This window comes from Artibeus jamaicensis, unplaced genomic scaffold, assembly GCF_021234435.1.
Source record: "Artibeus jamaicensis isolate MK-2021 breed Jamaican fruit bat unplaced genomic scaffold, CSHL_Jam_final contig_490, whole genome shotgun sequence".
Taxonomy (NCBI): Eukaryota; Metazoa; Chordata; class Mammalia; order Chiroptera; family Phyllostomidae; genus Artibeus; species Artibeus jamaicensis.
Window position 1 is genome coordinate 13099903 of NW_026521861.1, and position 27026 is coordinate 13126928.

Here is a 27026-nt window from a genome sequence, read left to right on the forward strand (position 1 = left end):
AGTGCCTGTTGAGTTACCAGGGTGGGTGGGGCCGGGTGTGAGCACCACAGGGCTGATGGAGGGATTTCACTGGGGCATCAGTGCTTTCTGTAGAAGAAACCTCAAGGTCACTGTCTTCCCTCCATTCCTCAAGTTTTAATACACTCAACGCAGTACACTATAGTTCAAAAGCATGGGCTCTGGAGATAGAATGAACAGGTTCAAATACAATCTGACCCAACTATTGATTAGGAGTAGAATTTGGGGCAAATTGTTTGCCTCAAGGAGCCTCAGTTTTCTATCTTTAAAATGGAGATAAGTCCATTCCGTACATTTGGAAAAATTAAAACTATTCAGGAAAGCACCCGGCTTTCGTAAATGTTAGTGAACTGCAGTAACAACAACAAAACATCACAAAAGCAAATTCCAAAATCCTGAACTTCCAAACCAGACACTGGTTCCATTGCCCACAGCCTCCATCTGCAATCAACACGGACACCCCGCCACCCTCAACTCAAGCACATTTCCTCTTGGATGCGCGTATCGTCTACGGATACACATAAACGAATATTGATGAAGAGTAACAGAAAATCTTAACTAAAAAAGAGGAAACACATATAATAAAATGTCTGCTTTTACCCTCGAAACGTCTTCTCAATTTACTTCACTTGTATCAGGAACACAACCCCTGCATCCTGTTGCTGACAGAGCTAACGTGTTTCAAGGATTAAAACGGAAGACGACTGTACTCAGATCCAGGTGCACTGCATCTGTCACTTACGGTTCGACTTAACGTTTGTCTTTAGAAGATTCACTTCCTAGTTACCCATTCGTCCAAGGCCCAGAAGGCGTGACCCTGACACCAGCCAAGCCCACTGGAGGAGAAAGAGAAAGACTGGCGCCGACGAGCTCTGACCTGGCTGAACCCACACAGAGCTTTTCTGCACCTGTGGTTGGGAAACTCGTGGCTATTTCCAAAAACTGCATCCACGATCAAAAGCCTAAATCACTTGGAAACATTACACGCATGTTGGACACACAGTGGGGATTATAAAATGAGCCATGTCCTTCATTGTTTGACCACGATAAACACGGACACTAGCTGTCACAATTACACAGCCGGCAGGGTGGCCCTCAAACCACTCCACATTTCAGCCACTTATCCCATTGATACCGTCTGTGACCAGGTATCTCTGATCCAAAGGGGGCTGAAGGCATCTGGGGCAACAGTGACAGGCTTGGAATGAGTGAGTAGCACTCTGAAGGGTCACAGTCACTTTGACTGGGGTTTGTAAGTTCTGCTGATGCCATTTAAAAATGAAGTATTTTACATTTCTAGGTTTGAGTGTTTTAATGTATGGAGAGACGTGTTGTAGATAGAACATATACCTAACTCTTCTTGTTCCTTACCTTAACTGTGAACTTTTTTTTACAAAGCCACCACATTAGTGAGGAATTATGGGGGTTCTAGAGCTGAAAGGGAATCTGGAGAGTACATAACCTACATGCCTCAATTTTAGGTTAGGAAAAACCACCACAAAAAACAAAACAGAGAGGTTACGTGACTTCCCTAAAGAAACTGACCAAGTCAATAACCCAGGGGTCCAGTATCTAAGCTTTCAACTCTAACTTTAGTCCCTGATTACATAGTAATGGCTCAGCAATATACTTTTGACATGAGGTAGAAGAGGAGTTCATTGCAATACATTTCAGATATCATCTAACTTACAAGACAACTCTACAAGGGAGGCATTATTACCCTCACTGTACAGATCAGGAAACAGAGTCATGGATGAAATGACTCTCTCAACGTCACAGAGACACTAAATGGCAACCCCAAGGTCAGGACCCCACCTCGGCCACCTGACTGTAGAATTCGGTTCTGGAAAGAACCCCATCTGCTTGCCACCCTGTGTGCTACGGACGGGCGTGGGTTTAGAAAACGAATCACACTGCCCATCGTTGTCACTGCCCTGTCCCATCTACAGGCTCTTACTGGTGGAAACACACACCATTCTGGTTTTTCTGACCCTCTGTGACATCCAGCCTGTGTCCAGGTGCTGCAGCTCTCCAAAAGTAAGAAAACGGTTACCTTTAAAAAACTCCTGCAATCTGGAATGTTCTCTACTTTATATTCAACATCCCACCCATTGAGATTAGCTTGAATCAGCGAGTCTTACTACACTGGAACCATCGGGTTATTCTCGACCCACAGGAGGGAGCGCGACAGCAAAGCCAGGTTCCTGCCGCTCTGGCCGGCTCTTTACCTCTCACCGCATCGAGGGAGTTTGCAAGCTTCATTCTTGTCTGAATTATAACCCACTAAAATGAGTAAAATTCAGATTCACCGCTCGACTGAAGAAATTGTTACTAGACAGTATATAGTTATTAGAAATATTTAACAGCACACAGACACTTCTAACACTATTATCAAAACAGAAACAATTAGGCTTTTCCAAGTCCCATCTTTTCCTTGTCTTCAAAAAGCACCTTGTTTTGTTTAGGCTGGTGACAAAAATGTTCATTTTAATTAATCCTTGTAATTAAGTATTAATGGTGTCTCCTGCCTTCTCCCGAGTCCCTAGGAAATAAACCCATATATTGTATGTATCTCTGGCTCTATAATTTACCAGACAGGAGATAACTCAATTATTTGGAACACACATATATATGTCAATTTTAGGAATTTATTAAAATAAAAATTTCTAGGAATAGCTTGATGTCAACTAATTTGCTGGTTAAGCAAAGATCTTATGCAGAAAACTTCCTTGCTTCTACTCTTACTTTAAAACACTTTTTAGTAGATTGGCATGCTTTCCTGCCTAGCTGAGGCTAATCAAATGAGCATACCTGAATCTTTCTTCTACAAAGGGGCATTCTGTTGCCGCTGACAACTTTATCTTGTTTCAGTACAAAGATGCAAAAGATACGCAAGACTGAGCCGGATCGCAATGACTCCTGGGCATTTTAAAAAAAGTTTGAAAACCCAGACAAGCCAACCAAAACCAATGGACAAAAGTCTCTAACATCTGGCTTATGAAACTGCATGACCACTGAACCATGGGGGATTCTGGGTAATCAAGTACTTTAACTGATATTCTGCTGTTTTGTTGATACTAAAAATGTACTCATGCTGTTCATTTATTCAACAAATATTTACTGAGAGCCAACCATAATGCAAGAACTTTTTCCAGGTATTTGAGATACGCCTGGGAAGAAAACACAAAAAAATCCCTACCCTCATGGAGCTTACATCCTAGCAGGGACAGAGAGAATAAGCATTAGGTATAATAAATAAAGCATATAGTACATTGGAAGATAACCACTGTGGGGAAAAATGGAGCAGGTTAAGGAGAAACCAAAGTTTAGAGGAAGAAGAATTATAATTTTAAATAGGGGGGTAGGGGTGGGCCTCATTTAAAAGATGACATTGAGCAAAGATATGATGGAGGTTGAGATAGGAGGTCATGTAACTTGGGGAAAAGACATTCTGGGCAGAAGGGACAGCAAAAGTAAAGGGCAAGAGTGGACCCGAACCTGGACAGAGAGGCCAGATTGGAGGGGGGGGTAAGATTGGAAGGGACTGGTGTGTGTGTGTGGGGGGGTAATAATGTAAGTACTAGAGGTTATTGTGATTAACTCCTTGACCTTGATTCCCTGTCAAGAGCCAACAGTGCCACTCACCTAAAACACTGTGGTAGCCTCTCTACAGATCAATATAAAGATGCAATTACTAGAGTGCAAAGACTGTTTTAAAAAGCAAAGGAAACATTTCACTTTTAACTGCTGATCCAACTTCCAAGTGCTTGGACAATCCAGGTCTATGAGACAAGACAGTGTGGTTTGCCTCTACCTTCCGGTTTGTAAAACAGAGTAAACTTACTAGTTAGCGACAGTCAGAAACAGCCCTGAAAATAATCCTTTTCATTCCTGGCAGTGAGACTGGTTTCAGGGAATCCCGATACATCACGTGAGTTTTCACTTTTACAGCTTACGTATAACTAAATTATGTTAAACTTCTTTTCCCCATTGAGAAGCCAGGTTTAACCACGAACGAAGTGAATAATTACCATGCATGTACACAAAATACTCGGATTCATCTGCAGAGTCTAATGGTCCTTAAACCGATTTTTCAGAAAGGCACTCGTCTTTGTTAAATGGCTTTCTTCTGTGAAAATGCATGGCATTGGCTATTTCAGCTGCAGAATGTCAAGAACGGAATAATCAAGCATTAGGTTTCAAAGTTTGAAAGTTAACACAGCAGCACAGAGTATTTGTATTAGCGCTTTAAGTAGATAAATTAAATTGAAATGTGTCTCTTGAGCAGTCATTGAACAAGCAAGATGAGAAATAAATTAAGCTTCACAGAGGCCTTTATGGATTCTAACAACTGTGTCTGTCAGCACATAGATCCTTTTCACTGTCGATTCAACACATTCTGCAGACCTTGGGCCTGCAATTATTTCATTTCCTTTCTTGGGAATGTAATTTCCACTTACTTTTGGAGTATAAAAGGCAGACAAAAGGAAGAAGGAGTTGCGGTATTTTCTGATTAAGATTATCTGCGGAAAATGGTAAAGGAAAAAAAATCTATACACACACAGTGAAGCATCTCTCAGAAACTAACTTGTCTCAGCCAAATTGCTTTTGTGCCTGGATATTGGTTCCAATGCAGCCCAACTGCTGACGTCCAATTAGATGTTAAACAAATCTAACAGGAAAGATGAAGAATGAATATAGATCATCTTTCCATCAGGACTGTTCGAGTGGCTGTAGTCAAAAGAAACACGTGACTACTGCAAGAGGAAGTGTGCCTTTAAACACAATGGAATTAGATAAAACTGTAAATCAGATAAGAAGGCCATTCATTCCAAAAGAGGGGGGGAAAGTTAATAGCACCGATGAGAAATGCAAGAATGGAAGAAAATACCAGTTGGCAAAAATAGATCTAAATTGAATTTCAACTTCATTTGTCCAGGTTTCACCTTTTAAACTAAGACAGGTAGAGGTACAAAGAAGGGTTCTTTCTCTCCCGATAGAACAGGAAATCAGAGGTTTAATTAACCGTGATTACAATTACCACCGGCTGATCTGATGTGTCTCACCTCTTCCTTTTCTTCAGGTGACAAACCCCCTGACATTCTGGCAAGGGAACTAAAGCAAAACTAGACTAATTTCAAAAAAGAGCCTGCCATTGTTATAAAACAAACCGATCCTCCACCAGCTCTGTCGGAAACACACTCAATAGCAGGATTAACTCTGTGACAAAGTGTCCCTTTCAAGCAAGTCTGTAGAGATAAACCTTCACACGGCACGTTTTCATTCTTGGGACGGTGAAATACGAAGGCTCACCTTTCAGTGAGGACCAGAAAATAAGGTGCCCTTCAAAGTATGTTTGAGGACCTAGTTCTTCTGAAAGATCTAGCATCTTCTTCAGTTCCTCGTGAACCATTAAGAGGGACGATGTAAGCATTTAATCTGGAAACAAGGATTGTCTTCTGATGCTGAGTAATTATGACCCAAGTCAACCTTCATGCAGAAGAAGCACCAGGTTACCAAACCAGTTGAGGGGCAAAATTCTCTTCACACATATCTGCTTTGGATGGGAAGAAGACCTCAGAGCCAAGAGCCTGGAGCCAAAAGTTGGCTCATCAAAGGAAGGAAGAAGAATACTTATTGGCTAGCCAAATCAAAACTGCTCTAAAGAGAAATCAAGCAGAGTAACACATGGAGTTAGTTGTCACAGATTCTTCCACACAGTTTAGTAAAGAGCATCATTACTTACTGAAATGTAACCTTGGAACGTGTGCCTCCTTCCAATTTACACGGCCCGTCACCCGGCTCAGGTGCTGGGCGGGACGGGCTGTTGAATTCTGCCTCCAGAGTGTTCTTGTTCAAGGCTGTTTTTGCTACACTGGATACAGAACCCAACACAGGCATGGATTTGGACTCTGAGGTGGCTAATATCCCGGTGGGACCTTAAAACCAAACACAGACCTCAAGTTTAATAATTCTGCATGATGCTGATTACGGGACTGAAAAACAGATTAGCTGAAAATCCCTTAGGAAGTGAAAAGGCCAAGTTTTGCTACAATTTCAAGAGCATGCTGGAAGAGGTTCCTAGTAGAAATTTGCTCTGCTTTGGGGGCACTACTCAGTGCCCTGGGGCCATGGCTGGGTGACTGTGCACAGACTTTTAAGAAACCACAACCCCCCAGGCCATGGTTCCCTCACTGACCAGAGTCCTTAAAAACATTGCAATTGTGAAAACTCTTCCCTCCTCCTAAGTAGGGCTTTCTGACAGCCCTACTTGAACCATGTGGACTCTTAAGAGTTAATTCCTCCCCAAAGTCAGCTCTGCATTTTAAACACAAAATAGAACAAAGTCAAAAGGCTCTTTATAAAAGGCCCAGGAAGGCTTCCTGAGCGTTGAACAGCTTTTATGAACATTTTCATTTTAATGTGATTGAGAAGTAAGTAGATTTATTTCCTGTTAACATACAGACACAAGATTACAAAAACTAAGTGGCAAAGAGTTTGGCTGTTTACCTCTTGGACTTTTTGGCTCCTTGGGACAGGTTTTAAAAAACCATAACGGGGCTGATTACTGAAATGATTGGCATATCAACCTAGAAATTCTGGTGTTGAAGCTAAGCTCCATCGTGACTCATTTTCTATCTTTTGAAAGATACTATCCTAGACCTTTTTTTAAAAAACAAGATTCTAGTATGTCTTGACACTTCAAAAGGAATCCTTTCAAAACAAAGAGATTTACCAAATAAGTCACAAATGTACAGATAAAATCAGAAATTCTAAAAATGAAACCCGAGGACAATCTGGAAAAGTGCCGATTGAAAGAGGGCAAAATTGGGATAAACCTTGAGAAATGTTAGACTGTCTCCTAAAAAGAAAGTGGTACAGCGTGGGTGCAATCCAGGAACGCCAGCTAACCCCTCATCGATACAAAGCTCTGGAATTCTGTTCTTTTATTTGTATATGAATGTGGCTGATCATTGCAATAGTATAGCACGTCGACTGCAAATGTGAAGTTCTAACTTAAACTGCTGGTTCAGCCACTCTGCTGTGGCGCCTCCTTTAACCTCACTCCATGGGGGAGATACAGACCAGCTCAGGTCCAGTCGAAAGCCTCCGCTCACAAAGCACCAGTGTCTGTGCTTCCTCATTTATTTCATCTGCAGCATCTGGGCAGACAACTTGGGGACACTGGGTATTCTGACTGCAAGGGCCTTTCCCGCCCACCTACGTGACGTGGAGATGCCTCATGCTGCACGGAGATGGGGGAGTAGAGAGAGAAGGGCATAGGGAGCAAGAAAGAAAGATCCTGAAAATAGAAATACCAAGTTGACCTCAAGAATAGCTTCAGAGCAGCTCTGTTCTTCTGCCCTTGGATGACTGCTGACTACAACACTGGATAGCTCTAACAATCTGTCCTTGTAGGAAAGCAAGATCTGCTTCTGAATGCACCGCCGCCCACTGCTTGTTCTGCAACTGAAGCCAATTACAAAGGGGAGTGGGTGAGCTGGGCTAGAGCTCTTATTTTTCCTACCAACAAAAAGAAATAAAGAAAAATGCATAATGTGTAAGATTATTATTATCATCATTGCATTCTGTTTAAGCTGCCCGGTGTTTTCCAAGAGGCCCTTGCTTCTCTTTGAAATGTCAGTTTGGTCAGCCACAAGTCTACATAAAAAAAGGGAGTATCAGCTAGGTCCATAAGAAAAATTCTGAAGAAAAATGTGCTTCACTGGCCTCTGGGGCAAATACCAACTAACCTGGGACCTGAGTTCTGCAAGCCTCAGGCTGCCTCTGCTTCTCTTAGATGCCTGCTTTCTCTGCTTTGTGACCTCACATTTAGCCTTCCCATAAACCTTCATGTGTGGTAGAAAAAACATCCCAGAGATTCAAGTGTACCTGAGGCACAAATGTGTCAAACTCATCTCTGTCATTTGTCCTCACCACGCAGCTGGCTGCTCAAGCTTCCTAACCCACCTGCTCTGTCCTAGAATTTTCACTTTGTCACTCCATGGCCTTTAGAAGATTTACATAGTAAATACCCCTTCCAGTTTGATGCTAGGAAAACAACCATACTATATTTTTATAAAGGTATTTCTTTTACTAGATTATAGAGTTTGTAGTTTTGTCCCCCCAGCCTTTTTTTTTTTCCTTTGGCTACTAGGAAGCTCAAAATAAAATTTCTGCTCAATTACACGTCACTCCCCTCAGTATGTGTACCCTCTCTATCCTGCCAATTACACAGTTATTATCTCTCTATCTAGTGATTCTATTGAGTAGATCTTATTCTGACTTCCCTCAAATGACTTATTAAATGTCCATATATTGGTGGAATATAACCAATAAAATAAGAGTCTCGCCATGCCTATAAAACATGTCCCTACCTTCTTCCATACTTTGAAATATTCAAACTTCCACATTGACTAAAATAAAAATGTTTCCTGGTTTCTCCCACAGAAAACTAACTCTGAAATAGCGAGTGCTTCATGTTTGACCAAGTTTACGTTGGAGGTAAGAATGCTTTGGGAGGAGAAAAAGGCCAGGGGCAAAACAAAACACGCACATGGTTGAGCACGACAGAGGCATCCACAAAGACCTCACCATCAGTGAGTACATTAAGGATGAAATGCTGGAAAAGCCACAGCACTGAATGAGTCACAAAATGAATGCTCATTACAGAGGCTGCTAAATGCTGGTAAACCAATCCTAAGGAAAAAAAAAAAAACACGCTCATGGCGGCTCTTAGCTTTCCTGAGAGGCTGGGAAGGGGGGTTCTGATAGAATAGTGACAGCAACATTTCCAGACCAAACTAAAAACTGATTATTTTTTAAAAGAAGAAAACAAAAGCTTCATCTTTTTGTAACAAAGGTTTGGCTGGTGTGATGATGCTTCTAGGTTAACTTGATTATTTCAGTCCCTATGTGAAAACTAGAGCGTGATCACCAAATACCCAATTCCTTAATATTCTAGCAACTTGAACTTGATGTAAATATGGGGGCAATGCAGGTGAAACTGTTACGACGGGCTACACAAACTGGACCCGACTGAACCGAGTCTAAATGAGGCGGCCTATTACTCGTAGTTGCTGATTAGTTTTACTCTAATTTTTCAAAGCCAGCCTCCTGGCCACAAGAACAATACCTCAGAAAGGTTTCTGCTAATTCCCATGACTAAGTGGATGGGGAAAAATAGACACACAAGGTTAGTTTGGGAACCAATTTTGATGTCCAATACATGTGTATCGTGACACAAATACCAACTGTGAGTGCGAGACTTGCTCAGAAGGTCACAGTTTGGTGCCAGAGCTGGAATTTCTCATTCACAGGCAGAGACACTAAACTAGCTGGATATGAAGAACTGAGATGATTTCTCTGCATTTGTAACCGATGTGTAATTTCTACTATTACTACTGATTATCACATACTGACTTTCTGCCAGGCATAGTACTAAGCACTTTCCATATAGTGACCGACTTAATCCTTAGAATAATCAGTCCTATGGGGTTGTGCTTTTAGTATCCTAACTTTATAGATAAAGAAACTGAGGCACAAAGAGGTAGGTGACTTGTGCAAAATGCCCTTGCATTAAGCAAAATCAGATCCATAAAAGCCTGAATGCCTACAAATAAACATGCCAATAAATAAAAAATAACATCAGCATTCCTATGAGATAGCCAGAAGTGCCTTTGACCATCTAATACTTCTCATTCACATTAAAAATTTTGAATAATCATTTTAAAAGATAACTTCATGTTAAAAAAGGGACGTAAAGGAAGGTGCTTCAGAGAGGAAGAGGAGAGCTCGGAGACATCAAACCAGCTTACTACCGCTGTCTGCTTCTGCCGTCACCTTTCTGCGGCGCAAAATCCTCTCTAACTCAGACTCACTGCTTTGAGTGTGGTCAAGGGATTTTAAGCTTCTTGAGCTAGTGGATTTGTTAAGTGTCCCCTAAAGTGAAACAAAACAAAAACAAAAAGGTTAATGGCTTAATACAATACACAAAAGAATATAAAACCACATTACCAGAATTTGAATGGAATTAGAAAATAAAATAAACTTTACATGTATGTATACATTTTTAATGTGCGTACTTCAACACTTAGTGGATCGTCGAAGAAGATGCTACCGATGATGCAAGATGTTGGCTCCCACATCGAAAGAACAGTGCAAGAACACCCTCGATGAGCTAACTGTACAAAGTTCAGGGGCGGGAAGGCACCTGCACATCAATGATTAAGATCTGATGTGTGCTGTTCCACCGTGTGGACAAGAGAACTGACATATTGAACTCACCTTCGAAGGTTATCTTGATGTGACAGCCACGAGCTACAGAGCTGAAACCCTTGGGACACTGAAAAATGTGTGGCTGATTCTTCAGAGAGAATGACCTTGCCTGCTCAATGGGTGACAATGGTGTTGTGGCTGCCAGAGGAGGCACAAAAGGCTCTCCGTGGCCCACCCGAAGACGTGCTGCATTGGGCACAGCGTGGCTTCATCGTGAAAGAGGAAAGGTCAGACTCCAGCAGGGGGGCCAGGAAGGGCCCAGCATGGAACTCCAGAAGCCTCACCGTGGAGGCCGTGAATGTGTTGTTCAGGGCCCAGGAGATGCCGAAGGAGATAAGAGATGCCATAAAGCTGCACTCCTGCTGAAACTGGTACTGACCTTCAAGAGGGCAGAGAAAGGCCCAGGCAGCGGTTCCCTGCCCTGGCGGCTCTAGGAAGTACGCGGTGGAGGGAGAGGTGTGGCTTTCCACCTCCATTACCATGTGTCTGAACAGAACACTAGCTGAAGTGCTTCTTATGTGTAAGGAAGGGTTTGGCACTCCGCCACTATGAGTGGTCCATTTTCTTTCCTAAGAAATGTACACCATTTCTTTGAAATAGTCCTTCTCACGTGTGCCACAGACTTGGAGACAAAGCCAGGAGAACCACAATATTTCGATCAGAGCAAATCAGAGCCCCACATCTGATACGACTTGCCCAACTTTGTATTAGAGTAAGAAGGCCGCTTTCATGCACCGAGGCCGGCCTGGGGCATTCCTGAGCACAGCACAGGCCCGCCTTCTGCCTGCACTTTGGCCCCTGCGAACCTCCTAAGGATTCTGAGAATTCTAGTGGGCTAAACATGATAACTCATGTTTCTTCTTTAGCCTATGAAACAAAAAGGTTTGTAAAATCAGGTAATTACAAATCTCCTGCAACACAGGCTATTGTGCTGTTTTATTCAGAAAGGTGTACAAAACAGGATCAGCAGCCTGTCATCCGGGAGGAACTTGCCTAACAAGATTAGGAGATTACATCCTTTGGCTGCCAGGTGCCCGACCAAAACCGAGGTGCAAAGCGCTTACACAGGGCTCATGACGTAATCAAGCACATATCTGCTCCTCATCTCCACCCCGAAATACATCTTTCTGCTTTTCCTTTATTGCACATATTTACACAATATACTCAAAGGAAAACTACATTATATGTAACACTAATAAAAGCTCATTTTATCATTTTGAAATTATTTGGTTTATTTAACCGTTAACAAGATCTGTGTCTATTCATCTAAGAGTTATAGGATAAGATGGGATAAACACTGATAGGATAAAAGAGAACTAAAGCCAATTTAGATAAGTTTTTTTACGATGTATTAGGAAAACTATTTTCAAATCATTTGTTTATAATTTTAAAAAACTTACCAGCTGTATCATATGTAAACAGATGGCCATACTCTTTTTAAAAGGTATGGCCATTTTTATTAAAATAACTCATAAAACTAGTACTACATTATTTAAATACCAAGGACATTCTGTGTGATTCTCCCAATGGCTGGAGTCAATGAATATCTTTTATTGAAGAATTTACCTTTTACAATATCCTCCATTTTTCATTCAGACAACAGCATTATTTTCCCAAATTCCTGACTGTGGGGTGAATGACCCTCTCTTCCTGCTGGGTTTGAATCCTTGAATCCCCTACTTTTTCTCCACTCGCTGACTGATACAGTTGATTCGGCTAATTTATAAGTAAACTTTAAATATGGAGGCAGTTATGAAAGAAAGGTTTCTTTCTGCATGACTCTCAACCAAAAATGATAAAGGAGCTCAGTTAATAAAATACCAAGATTATTTTAATCATTTATTTATATTATAATCATAGATATTGAGAACCAGAAATTAATTTAAGGGCCATGTGGTACATACAATTCCTTCACCTTACAGAGAAAAGGGCCTTGGGCCTTGACCTTGAACTTGGCTCTTCAAATTCCCAAACCAATACTCTATTCCTATTTCAAACCACTTTGATCATTTAACAATATTAGTCTCCATGTTAGTTAAATGTTCATAATACTGAGTAATCTAATTGTCAGTGGCAAAATTAACTCTTCAACAACTTTTGGGTACTTTGAAAAACTGAAGATGTGTAAGAAAGACCCGTAAGAGAATTTTCTCAAATGCTACTTTTGTTTCGTTGCTTTAGAGGCAAACTGAATTTGAAAAGAGACCTTTAGATTAATTGGTATTGATTTATTCTTCAGAAATTGCCCCTTCCACTGTGAGTGACCTCTAAATGACTGGCAAGAGGTTTCTAATACCTCAAAATCCTTGTGTGACTCCAAGAAATGAACTATATATTTTTAAATTTACAATACGCAGGGTTTTTTTTTAAGATTTTATTTATTTATCTTTAGAGGGGAAGGGAAGGAGAGAGGGAAAGAAATATCAATGTATGGTTGCCTCTCGTGTGTCCCTGCCGGGAACTGGCCTGTAACCCAGGCATGTGCCCTGACTGGGAATCAAACCGTGATACTCTGGTTCGCACAGGGGTTTTTTTTTTCTTTTTTAATTAAGTAAAAACAGGCTGAGAAAAAATTGGCTTAAAAGCTTTACAACTCAAAATATAGTGAATTTTTCCCAGCCAGGGCTTTTTTCCTATTCGGGTGCTAACTCCCGGTGATGGGCCCAATCCCTAAGTCCCAGAGTCCTTTACGGCTCAGGTGGTACCTCCGTTCACTTCAGCCACCACACTCCCCACTGAGCCAACCCCTGCTTGCTGCTCCATAATGGAGCTGGCCAGGCTGTTTCTTGGTTTCTTGGCATCTCTGGGTACAGATACCCACTTCCCATCTCAGGGTATAGTCTGTGGGCTTGTCACATGTGCTTCTCACATGTTACAACTGTGAGGCTGGTGTCTTTGGTCTGAACTCCAGCAAAAGGCACTAATATAACCCATTTGATAAGGGCTTCCTTTTTCTCTCTCTTTCAAGAAGGTATATGGCTTCTTGCCAACAGGTGACAAGTGATACACCCCCACAAAGGGACGTCTATGGGGGTAGCAGAGAGTTGCCATTTGGCAAAGACGAGTAGGGGAGGACACTGTTTCTCTCTCAAAAAAAACAAAAACCACTTAATGCAAAGAAATAATGTCATCAGAGTAACAGTTATGCTGCCAACAATGCCAGATAGGTCAACGCCAGATACGGTAGAGAAATCTAATGACAAATCCAGACAAGAAGGACAGGGGCAATCTGCAGCGGACAAAAGATGTTTTGACAATTTTTATAATTTGTAAATTATTTCACAAAAATCTTTTTCAAAAGTGTCTCTCCCTGAAGTAGCGCCAGATGACGGGGAGTGGGGTCACGCAGCGACTGCCACCAGCATCCCAGGACGCGGCTCATCCTGGCCCGTCACACTTCACACGCGTCTTGTGTAGGTGTCTGATTTTTCAAATCGACCTAATTTTTAAAAAGTCACACTAGGTGTAGTTGACTCTTTCGCTGTTGATCAGAACTATACTCCAGAATCTCATGATGCCCTGGGGGACATTTTCTTGAACAGGAATCAGCATCGTAATGCAGATACGAAAAGAAAAGAAAAAGAAAGAACTGCAGAGAGTTCTTCTCCTCAACAGCACCCTGGGTGACAAAAGTTGCTCTTCAAAGAATCCCTTAGGGAACAGCCACCTAGTTTTTCAGTGGTTTTACTGGACTCTGTAGGCAGACCAGTACTGTTAGCCACTGCTATACCTCTCTCGCACCAATTTCACTCGCCAAAAACTAAAGCTAACTCATTAAGCCATTCTGAGTTAAGTGTACTGTTTGGTGCTTGATGAAAATAATTCTGTTTACCACAATTACGGGGATGTCTACATGCAACGCATAATTAGCATAGTAACAACAAACACGGGAACGCTGGTCCCGAACCCCCGCCCCCGTCCCCGGGTCTGCTGACTTACTGTGCATAATGACTGGTGTTGAGGCTCTCACGGGATCAGAGCACAGAGCGCTAAGTATCTGAAACATTTCCTAAGTGAGGCGTTTGTCTCCGAGAGCAACTGCTGGACAGGCCAGTACTCATTTACTCGGTGGGCAGAAGCTCATTACTTTGGAAAGGACAAACAGAGTTGGAGGTGGGCATTAAATGTGTTCTCCGGTGGATAGAAATAGCTTTTAGAAAACAAAACTGGTGATGAAGAAGGGGGCTTTTATTCTATTCTCCAATTTATCATCGAATCTTATAAAGTGTGAGAAAAAGCAGACTGATCCCGTTGGGAACATTATTTGGGCAGGGGCTCAGGTTTACATTCAGGGGCCAAGAATCCCAAGTTCATGCCCCAAAGGGAAGCACTACTCATGTCAGGGGCTCTACTACATTCCGGTGTTAATAAGCACGGACCAGTTCTTCACATCTGGCCAGACATTTTATCTTCAAGCTGTGACGCAAGGACTGGGGGGCAAGAACAAGAAACCATGACTTTGGTGAGAGCGTAACCATTCTTTTAGAATAGAGACAGCAGAGTGACAATACCTTCATAACACAGCTGCTGGGGGAGGCCATGACCCAATCAAGCAAACTATCGAAAAAAATGAGGTGACTGGACGTGGAAATAAAACATATCAAACCAATTATTCGTAACAATCGACTTCAAAACCATTCTCCTTCCATTTCCCCATTAAGTGAATAATAAACTGAGTTCTATTCTTACCAGTATTCCTTTTAATTCATTCACTGCACTTTCAGAGCCTTTGGAAGATTCTGGCTACAATTAAAAAAACAATTGACTGAGTAATTCATTTTTAATATACTGAACAAACATTTCACATGACAAAGTGCTTAGAGCTTATATTCACTATTTCTTTTCATTAGGTCTGTGTCTGACTGTTAGGAAAAAATATTAGACAGGGTTACTGCTCCCAAGCGACAGTTAAACAGAAAATCAGAAGTAATGTTATTCCAACCAAAAGGACTCAAACCACCGTGTTCTAAATGTCATTGTGTTTCTTATTTGCCATCATACTGAGAAAAAAATAGGTAAGCACCAGATTTCAAAGACCTAATTTCCAATTATTTCTCATTTTTTACACTGAGCTTCCCCACTCACATTGTGGGACCCCTGCCAGCAAGTGAGGATGAGGAGGCTGCAGAGAAGAAGGCAAGCGACGGGGCAGAAAACCTCTCTCTGCTCCCTGAGCTCCGAGCGAAAGGCAGGCCCAGAGGACAGGCACACCTGTTTCAGGAATTTCACAACAGGACTGAGTCAGGAGCAGGGACCAGCCAGGAAGAACGGGGCGAACGGGAGAACATTAGCATCCCTGGCTAGCAACCAGTAAAAGGCTTCAGAGGGTGTGTGTGTGGTCCACGAGGAAAGTAACACCTTGAGGAAGAGCGTACTTGAGTCAGTGTCTCGATTACAAGCTTGGTTCTCTTCTGGCTACACCAGGAAAGAAACAATTGGAAACAAAGTTCTGGGTGATATTTACTGGCCCCATAACACCTCATGGTCTCTGGATCCCTCAGGTAATTTAATGGGTGAAAAATTTAGCATGAGGACCTCATGAAAAAAGATCAAAAGAAGACCTCTGATTTCCCTTCTACTTCTTCCCTTCACGAAGGAGAGAGATGAAGGGAAGCCTGCAAGGCAGTGAAAGGACCCCCAAGGCTCTCACACTCCAGGAAGAATTAAGGTTAATTCCTCTCTCATCAAGAAATGGGGGGTGGGGGGCGTGATTCATAGCAACCTATAATTTTTTCCTCTCAGAAGATAATAAAGAGTAAGATTCCCTTCCAATTTTTAAAAATGGACAATAACAGAAAAGTGAGAAAGAGACAGTGGGAGGAGGCAGGAGAGAGAGGTTTGCTGCTCGTGGACAGATTAGACTACGGCATTCCACTTTCTCTGCCTAGGTTTTCTGTGAAATAGACATGCCACCCGGGCACACCTAAAGCTCTCATACACTAATCTGAGCCACACCGACACTGCCAGCAACTTTGAGGAGCCTCGAAAATTCACAGGGAAATTAGTATTCTCAAGGCAGGCTAGACTTCGGCAGGGGACACGCTGTGACTTTTGAATGAATGATGTGGCTAAAGGCATACTCTAAAGTGCCGTCATGCCACGCAAGCTGCCACCTCTGGCTGTGGAAGGCTTTGCAGCCCAGGCCACATGCTCTCATACTCAGGACACTCCAGGAAAGCCCCGATGTTATTGCGGCGAGAAGTCTGTACTTGGGCACGCAGTGACCGCTTGTTTGAAAGGTGACTGACCCGGTCATTCGGCAGTACCTCTCCACAGATTAATGATTACCAGCGAAAACCCCACTCGTCCACTGATCCTTGTGCGGGTGTCTTCGAGATTTTGAATTGACATTAAATAATGTGTAACTGTTGGAAGAGTACATACGGAACACTGATTACTTAGGATTTAAGAAGTTTTCAACATTTTTTCCCCTTCTAATTTTGCATCTGAATTACACTGCTTTTTTTTTTCTTTAGCAATGGCATGGTTTCGCTTCTTCTTTCCAATAGAGTTGTGACACGAAAGTCCTAGGAATGTGTTCTTTTCCAAGGTTCCACTTGGACTCTGCATCTTAAAGCGTTTTCACACTGTATTCCGTTCCATGGGGACAATGACCCTGTGAGTCAGGCAGGGCAGGTGCTGTTCCCGCTGCGGGAGAACCCAGCAGGGGCAGCGGGGAGAATGTGAGGCCCCAGCTCCAGCGACAGTGCCCAGCACTCAGTCCCCAGACACCAGCCTTGAGACAGCCGTGCCACACTGGCTCCACCCTCAGCTTCTCTTTGGGCTCTACGTTCTGCTCGACTTAGTGCTTTCAAGGCACTAGCACAAGACCGAATTACTCTTCATGGTTGGCCGAAGCTTCCAGTCACTAGATGTCAATCTACGCTGCAGCTGAGTCTTCCTTCCACCCTCCTGACCCCCCTTCCCGCAACACTGACGGCCCGCACCATGCCTATGCCTGCCTGGCCTGGCTATCTTGTCCGCCTGTGACAAAGTGGCAACTTTCAAAGCCCAGCAGAATTTGTACTGAACGGTTTTGATACTTGGGGACGTGGAGCAGCTGGAGAGGGGCATCTTGGAGAGTAAAAAAGAAACAGTTTGTTTTTAAAGTAGAAGAAAGAGAACCAATCTGATGATCCCTTACTAAAGTGAAAAGAGAAAAATATCTTTCAAGAAAAATATCAAAATGTCTATTACTGGATCTCCTGAAAAGACATACCAAGGGAAAAGAAGAAGTAATGAACCAGACTCTAAGTGCTGTGATAGGTCCCGGTGCTCACTGGGGTCTTCAAATTGATGGTTTTATTTAGATGTATGTATAAATATATATGTGTGTGTATATATATATATTTTTCCCCCTTCACAAAATTTTCTCCTTGAAGTGACCTGGAAAAAGTTTGTGACATCAAGTGAAAATGATCACGTAACTCTAATTATTTCTCAAAAGCTGTCTTAGGTCTGTTCTGGCATTGTTATGTGACTCCTTACCCCTGGGCCCCCGCCACCTCTGCAAAAGACACGGACAAAAATAGAAGCTTCAGAAAGGCAGGAATTTGTGTCTCTCCTGTATCCTGCTTTATCCTCAGTCCCTAAAACAGTACTTGGCACATAGTAGATACTCAATAAATATTTGTTAAATTATACAAAAACAACCAGTAATTAAAGAAAAGAAACCATGTAGCAATTGTGGTTTGTTGAGTACACCAGTGCCTATCAGTGTCTCAGTCAGGCTGATACCAGCCAGCACCCGCCACAGCAAGACCCAGTTTCCATGGTGATTTAGGTCCACTGTGGGCCAAGTAGAATCCTCCTGAAACATGCTTATGGAAATAAAGGCTTTTATGGCACATTAGCCTTATCCTAAGATTCGACAGTCCTGGTATAGCTTGCATCACATTTCAAAATTTCACATTTGAAAAAAGAAACATCAGGGAAGAGAAAAAGCATTTAGTCATTCCATACCTGTGCCTTGGGTCTAGTTGCCTGATTGACTGGTCTAAGATGAACTCCCTTTTTAATTCTATCCATCATCTCTTCAACTGCTTGCCTCTTCAGATCTGTGACTTCTTCAGCTATTCAAAGAATATACACATAAAATCAGCTTACACTACAAGAGAACAGTTACTTCCTATTTTTGGTGACTTAAAAAGATTTCACTATGTAATTAACCACAGTCACTTTTCAGACAAAGTCACAAAATACCAACAATTTAAGGTTAATAGCTACCAGGTACCAACATATTTTTCATAAAAATCTTTTAATAAATGATCTGCTTTGAAACATAAGAGTTATAAGTTTTAAGGTCTAGTTTAGAGCCTGGAAATTAATACTGGCTCATCTATATTAAATAATCAAAGTGGATTTTGTTCCCTTTGTCAGAAGAATGAATTTATACAGGTTTTCAAAAACCCAACTTAGGCCCTGGCCAGGTAGCTCATTTGGTTAGAGCTTCGTCCCAATATGCCAAGGTTGTGGGTTCAATCCCCAGTCACGGCACATACAAGGAGCAACCAATGAATGCATGGATGGGTGGAATGACAAGTTGATATTGCTCTCTATGTCTCTAAAAATCAATTTAAAAATAAATAAATTAAATTAAAAAATAAAAACATAAGTTTGTAACTGGCCCCAAATAATCATTCATATTTATCTGAAAAGTATTTTATAAGTTATAATAGTACATCGTATGTGAAAGAAATCAGCCCAAAGAAGAACTACCACAAAGCCCACCTGAAAATAAAAGATCAAAAAAGATTCTTTTACTTATTGAAAGAAGTTCAGTCAAAAGACGAGCAGCAAATGGGTAAAATTCACGTTTAAACTCCATCTTTGTTTAGGGAACACACGGGAAGGAAACATTGAAGCAAATCTTTTTCAAGTCTTTTAAAATTGTCCATGTTAAAAGGAAACATACATCTAGGGATGACTGTCAGGAAGTAATTAAGTTTGATTTTAAAATTTCAACAGTCTATTGTCTAACGGTGCGCTATTTTGCTTCCGCAACAAGCAAGCTGTTGAATTACGTGTCGGCCAGAGGAATGCCACTGTGCTGAGCGCCAACCTGCTGCTCCGAACGCGGAGATTGGTCTCTTTTGCAGAGCAGCTTGACCAAAAGCAGCAAATCATTTTTGGAAGACGTATCTAGAACTGCTAATGCAGTTCTAGACCTTGTGTTTATGTCCATGTCACCACTGCAGCCAATATATTTCAGTTTAAATATCTCATAAATACCTTCCAGTTAGCACCTCTAACGAGACTCCACACGATGAGGCCACTCAACCGGCGTCTACCTGCTGACAGGCTTGTAAAGTTCCGGCTTTAAGTGGCTACGGATAGTTTTATCATTTGAGCAGAAATAACTAAGCCCCAAAAGGATGACTTCTAAATGGAGGAATTGCAGCCCCATCCCCAAGCTAATTCTCGTCGTGGCAGGCTTTGCCCTGAGAAGGCCTACGAGATGGCTCCCTTTTCTGCTACATGGCAGGTACCCACTGACCCTGGGTGGTTATTCCGCTAACAGCCATGCCCGGGGGAGCCGCTCAGAGAGCCCACGTGGTGCCATCACCTCGCCTCTGCAAGCACCACGGCGATGGGGCCCCTGCTACACCCGCTGCTCCATCTAGGCTTTCTCGTACAGTCCTGACCTGAATTCAGATGCACTCTGTCATCCTCACAAGCCACTGAAAAGCTGGGAATTAAAATATCCAGGCAGCACTTTTCATGCCAAGAAGTCCAAAAAAAAAAACCAAAAAAAAAGAAGAAGAAGCACTTTTTGCCAAGCAACATGGGAAAAATGTCAGCAAAGTCAGAAAATGAACAAAACTGCGGGTTAATCCACTACGTGCCATGAAGTAGCATCCTCCCGGGCAGTTTCTGTGGATGGCCCACAAACATCAACACGGGGACCGACAAGATTACTACGGACAGAAATCCATTCACTCCTTCATTCATTCACTCCCTCCCTCCCTCCCTAAATACCTGAACACCTAAATAATACACGACACTGTGCTTCTGCTGCCCTATTCAAAACCAAAGGAGGTAACATCTGGACCTGTCGTTCAAGCACCTGGTCTGGGTGTGGAATTTCTTCCCAGGAATTTAAAATCTTCCCCCCCAAAAAACACCCCATCTGATGTTCAAAAAGGCTGCCATCTTGAGTGAGACTTGGGAAGAGCTGCATAGCAACAGGAAGGGAGCCCACAAACAGATTGGTGCTCCAAGGAACGACTGAGACCCAATTAAATGCTCCACACAAAACTACTCAAGGCGGACAGATGGAGAATTATGGTCAGCACCATTCAAATCTGCTGCAGCGTCTAACATAGCAGGAATTTAAAGCAGGCTTGGTTTGTTGTTTTTTTTTTAATTTTTGCTTGCCAGAATCACAGTGATAATTCAGAGAAGTGCTACTATCAGTCCTGCGTACAGATTTTAACCAGCCTTTAATTTCTCAGTCTTTTTCCAATGTAAAGGCTTAATTGGTCTTAAGGAAAAGAAATCACTCTTATCAGATTCCCTACTCAGGCACAACAGAGGGCAACACTAGCTTAGCTCCACCAGCTTTCTTTCTCACCGCCCTGTTTTTGAGCCAGCAAAAAGCAATCTATACGGACTTCTAAACTATTAAGTAGTTCTAATAAATCTGCAAGGGTCACCCACGGAGCGCTCATGGCATGTTTTGTAATTCTTTCTGCCATCGTGCAGCTGGTAATTGTCTCACAAAAGCATGTAATCAGGGGGACAATAGAAATATGCAGGATGCTGGAGATTAAAGAGAAGGGACAAATGAAGACAACAGGTCTAATGTTATTGAACTGCCACAGGAAAATCAATCAAATGTTCTTTGAGTTAGTGCTTCAAGGTCAGTCTTGGATCAGAAAGCTACATGGTATTAACTGAGGCTTAAATTTTAAGATCCACTTGAAAAATAAGTTAATTCCTTAAAAAAAAAAGACCCACAAACAAAACCATCACCTTGCTGCTCAATAAAACCTTTTGTTTTTACCTAAAAGAAACTAAAATGAATGTTGACTGCCACCGGATTACTTTTCTCTTTCATTAACATTTTTAAAGAGGCATGAAAAAAATCTTATGCCACTATGATACACAAAGTTTCTAAAGAACACATCAGGATCGAATAAGTCTGAATTTGACTTAAGGTGATAGAGTTAAAGAAATTCTTAACTGCAAGCTCACAGGAGCCTGGTAAATGAGGACACCCGCCCCTCAAAGGGCAGTTAGGACCTTGCCTATTTTTTTTTTTTAGCTAACATTTGGGTATTTTCTTTTTTAAAAAAAGATTTTATGCCCTGGCTGGTGTAGCTCAGTGGATTGAGTGTGGGCCTGCGAACCAAAAGATTGTGGTTCGATTCCCCATCAGGGCACATGCCTGGGTTGCAGGCCAGTTCCTAGCAGGGAATGCACCAGAAGCAACCATACATTGATATTTCTCTCCTTCTCTCCTTCCCTTCCCTTCTAAAAATAAATAAAATTTAAAAATTTTTTCTTAAAAAAAAAAGATTTTATTTATTCATTTTTAGAGAGGGGAAAGGAGGGAGAAAGAGAGGGAGAAACATCAGTGTGTGGTTGCCTCTTGCACACCCCTTACTGGGGACCTGGCCCACAACCCAGGCATGTGCTCTGACTGGGAATCCAACCGGCAACCCTTTGGTTCACAAGCCAGCGTTCAATCCACTGAGCCACACCAACCAGGGCACATTTTGGGCATTTTCTATGTGCTAAGTACTATCCTAAATGCTTTACATGTTACTTGTTAATTCTCTTTTATTCCTATAAAGTAGAAACTACTATTACCCCCATTCTGCAGACTGGTAAACTGGGGTAAGAAAATATCACATGACCTAAATATATAAAATCTCAGAATATGTCCAAGAACTGCATACTTAACAAAATTAGTCACTAACTTCCAAGTCTGTAATGATTTCTTATACTTAAAACTAGAATTACTATAATGTTCCACAGGTACTCCCTACAATCAAGTTTTTTAAAAAACATAACCTAACAAATAAGTTTCTCCATTCATAAGCTCTGAAAGCCATACCAGCTGAATAGTAAGCACCACTGGAAGACGCTAACGGAAGGAAACGATGTGAGAGCAAGGCTGCTCCCTTCATTTTAAATGCAGACTCCAAAGTGTCCCAGAGGAGCCCAGTGTTGGATGCTATGCATCCATCCATCACGCATTTAATCCCTGTTGATGCATTCATTCAACAACTATTTTACAGTGTGAAGTATTAACGAGACATGATACATAACAACCCTGCCAGACAGAGGCTCCAGCCACGTGTGGCCGTGGTGCCTGTCACTGAAGGCAGTATGAATCTAGAGACGCCCCGGTTTAAAATCTCATGAGTGACTTCTGCGTCAGTCACTCAGATCCCTGAAGAGCAATGCAACAGCTCGAGGAGAAGGGTGCAAATACCACATTTCATGAATTGTAAATGAAACATCATTTCCACAATGGAAAGTATGGCTCCTAACACTGGGGGATAGTAAGTTCTAGAATACTTCTTTTCAATTTAAGGGTGCTGTCCAGGTTGACAAGCTAATAATGTGATTTACTTAGAAGGGGAAATGACTCTGTTCCGACTGCCCTCCTGACCCTCCCAGACTTGGCAACTGTCCCCAAAGCAGATCAACACAAACGAAATTTTAATTCAGTGTCAGGAAAGGTGTGTTAGCCAGGAACCCAGGAGCAGGGCTGTCCCGCAAATCACCAAAGGCAGGACTTTTCTGAATCCTGCAACGGCCTGTGAAAAGCAGAGTTTTCCTTTTGGCAACATCACTGTGCAGAGCAATATACTACAAAGGGCCACAGGAATCAGGCCCAGAAAGTCAATTTACACACATCAAATCTAACAGCTTTCGTCTGTGATGGTTGTGAAGTGCTTGCTAAGAAAGAAAAGATGAAATCTAAACTTGGAATCATTCAGTATGCGTGAAAACTGTGGGAGGTTGTAGAGAGGAGTAAACTTTCCAGAGATGTGGAAACAACTAGAATATCAAAGCAAGAACCGGAAAGCATGGGAGCAGGGGACGGCATTAAATCTTTACAGCAACAAAATCTGAAGCAAAATGCTACGGCAACACAGAGTGATGTGGCATTCATTTTGGACTATTAATACTAATGCTAATACTAATACTAATACTAATGCTAATATATAAAAGGAAGAGGCAGAAGAGCCTGGAACACAGACAATACGCCTGGAACCTAACTGGACAGACGGAATTAGAAGAGCACGCTGCCTGAGAAAGCTCTGACTAAAGGAAGGGCAGGAGGGCAATTCTGGAATGAAGAATAACAGGAACAAGTGCAGAGGGGGGCGGGTGGAAATGGTCCAGCCACAGATGGGAGAGGGCTAATGAGATGAGGCTGATGTAAAAGCAGAGAACCATCTACAAGCAGACTGATAGAGTGTGGATTCTATTCTGATTCAGGGAGAGGCACAGAACAAAGGACAATGGGATGGGACCTGTGACACTGTCAATGATAGGAAAATGCTGGACTGCAGCAATGAAACCTGTGGGCTGCAAAAGGGAACCCAGAAGTCTGTACCAGTCTGGTTCTGAGCCAGGCACATCTACCATGCTGTGTAACAGACAGGCGCTGAGCAAACACTGGTGACTCTGGTTCGGATTCTACCGTTCTCAGGCATAGAGGCCAAGACCTGGCCCCAGTATTCAAAGTTCTGCTCTCACTGTGGCAACTCACCAAACTGCTCAATGAGCTGGAAACTGATTCTGTATCTAGTGGCCCAGGGCCCCTGCTCAACAGCAAAGCCCTTCTCCCTCCATTCTCTTCTTGTCTTCAGCATCTCCCTCTCCAGCGAATCACAGACTCCTGCAAACCTCACCTCCCCGAATAGTCCCTGAATTCCTCCATTTCTCCCCACCTCTGCTACCCTGACGGGAGCCACCTCGAACATTTGTCTGAATGACTGCGACTGTCTTCCCTCATCCACTCATTCCTTCACGTCTCTCACCTCTCACTGCAGCAGGTGTGAGTTAAAAAAAGAATCTCATCAAGCTACACCCTACCTAGAACTCCTACTGCCCTTAGGATAAGTTTCAAAATCTCGACCATAACCTCCCGAATGTACCTCTTGCCTATCTATCAGACCTCTTCCCTTGCACCCCCGTGTTCTAGTAACATCAACTTTCTTTCAGATTCCTAATATGCCAAACTCCTCCCCCACTTCAGACCTTTGAATCAGCTACCTCTTTGTGCGAACAACTTTTATCCTAAATGCTTTCACCCTGACTTTCTAAATCCAAAGTGACTCAGCTTAAGCATCGCTGACAGCAGCAGCCCACCTAAAAACTCCCTTAGAAACGTGTACGCCGCCTCCCCAATTCTGATCAGAAAGTATATTTAAATAATTATACATTTAATCGGATCATTAGTTTTCTTCCTGTCTCCCCCACTCGAATGCAAATTCTATGTCCTGCATTTCCAGTGTGCAGCACTGAGGAGTACATACTAAGTGCTCGATAAAAGCCTCGGTCCATGGTATCACGTCTGCAGAGCCTTTCCCCAAGTCCCTCATCTGGAATCACTATCTCTCTTTGCTTTATGCCCCAAAGTACCTTTGGACCTTAATCACGTGTCTCAGCATACTTCACCTTACAGTGACGTGTGTGCGTGCTAATCTCCTCTAGCCAGTGACGTTCAAACAGTGTGCCACAGAATTTTAGCGATTCGTCTGTGTGCGTGAGATGAGAAAGGCTGGAAAGTGCTGTTCTCAACAATGAGATACAGGAAGGCAGTGACTGTTACCTGGTTTGCTCCTATAGCTGTCAAGTTCACATCCCCCCCCCCCCCGACAATCTGTTTATAGTCACTGAAGTCGACAACTTTGTGTACTGTTAAAAAACTGTACATCATCAATCAACCAATGAAAATGAAGTGGGGGGGGCTGGGGGGGGGTGAGAATTACTTGTTTCTGGTTGAGCTGCCTTTTCTTTCTTAGCACCGCTGCCACTGGGGTGGGACCGCTTCCGGATCATGGACATGAGGGATCTTTGGGAGAGAGAAAAGATTGACAAGAGATTACTGGAGGCCTTATGATGCAAGAAACAACATGTACAGATTCGAAAGAACCAGTAAATACCCAACTCTTAGGTGCATGAATGCACGAGTAGAACTTAAGTAGCAAGTTTTTAAAAATTAGCAAGTTTTTCATCATTTCAAGGATGAGAAAGGTGCCTCATCACTTCCTGTGAGCAACCAAACTCACTGAAAGGCTGCTATAATGACTAATACGATACACAGACATTTATGAAGTAAAACACATGATGAGAAAACCTCAATATCTATATCTAAACCTCAAAAATGTCCTTGAGGTAACATGTTTGATGGAGAGGGAAGGCTGAAAGAATTAGGAGGGATTTTCAGGAAATATCTGTTTGTGAAATATAGGCATAAAATGACCTGAGTCTGTGTGACACCGACAAGATACTTAAGAGAGAAAATCCATTTAGAGTACTGTGTCTCTGGCACATGATTTTAAAATCTGCATAAAATGTAAATCATGATAAATCTGACATTAAAATTTTAAAACCTATAGTTTAAAACCTATATTAAAAGACATCATAAAAGATAAAAAGAAAACCCACAAACCAACGAAAAAAAAGCAGATAACAGAAAAATGGACAAAACTCTTATAACTCCATAAAAAAATTCCAGATTGCCAATACACATACCAAAAAGGTACTGAACTTCATTAGTTGTTAGAAAACACAAATGAAGCCCACACTGATCTGTTACTACACACTCATAAAGTAGGTAAGATGTTTTAAGTCTGCAAATAGCAAGTGTTGGCAGGTTTGTGGAACAACAGCAATTCTCAAACTAAAGACGGCGCGTGAACTGACAGACCCACTTTGGAAAACTGGCATGAGCTAGTGGAGCTGAAAATACCCACATCCTCTGAGCCAATGAGTCTAAACCTTGAACCTTGAAATTCTTTAAGAAGTGTTCCTCATGCCCACTGTGATGTTTAATTTTATGAGTCAACTTGACTGGCTCACAGGGTACTCAGCTACATGGTCAAACATTATTCTGGGTGTTTCTGGGAGGATTCTGAGTGAGATTAACATTTAAACTGGCAGCCTCAGTAAAGCCAACTGCCCTCCCTAAACCGGGCGGGCCTCGTCCAATCAGTTGAAGTCCTAAGAAAGATGCCCCCTTCCTGACTGCCTTGAAAGTAGGGCATCTGTTTTCTCCTGCTTTCAGACCCAGAATGCAACACTGCCTCTTCCCAGACCTTGTGCCTGCTGACCTACAGACCGAAACTATACCATGGGTTCTCTTTGGTCTCCAGCTTGCTCGCTCACCCTGAAGCTCGTGGGTCTTGTCTGTGTCCATAATAATAATGTGAACCAATTCTTTACAATAAGACTCTTTTCATGTATATGTATATGTATATGTATATGTGTATGTGTATGTATATGTGTATGTGTATGTGTATGTATATGTATATTATATACATATGTATGTACACCCCCTCCCCACGGGTTCTGTTTCTCTAGAGAACTCCAGCGAATTCACTAATACAACCTACCATTTCCCATGAGCCACACCATCCCAGGACCTACCCTGATGTCACTACTGCCAGTATAACGGCCAAGGTCTGCCTCCTTCCTCTCTGTCCTGTCTCCCCCCGCCCCTCAGTCAAACAGGCAGGAAGACCAGAGGAAAGCAATAAAGC

The 27026-nt window shown here is 42.4% G+C and overlaps 1 protein-coding gene across 2 annotated transcripts in view; it reads right to left on the reverse strand.

Moving 5' to 3' along the window:
• Window positions 1-27026, reverse strand: part of SHTN1 (shootin 1) — a 93395-nt gene that overhangs the window by 10458 nt on the left and 55911 nt on the right. Inside the window, exons 12-16 of one of the 2 annotated variants that reach the window (XM_037132847.2) lie at window positions 25254-25336; window positions 18259-18368; window positions 14986-15039; window positions 9840-9960; window positions 5765-5957 (exon numbers count right to left, since the gene is read on the reverse strand). In XM_037132847.2, coding sequence (XP_036988742.2) covers window positions 5765-5957; window positions 9840-9960; window positions 14986-15039; window positions 18259-18368; window positions 25254-25336 — 561 coding nt within the window. Of the gene's footprint in view, window positions 1-5764; window positions 5958-9836; window positions 9961-14985; window positions 15040-18258; window positions 18369-25253; window positions 25337-27026 lie in introns of both variants that reach the window. The other variant, XM_037132846.2, reaches the window with a different exon arrangement.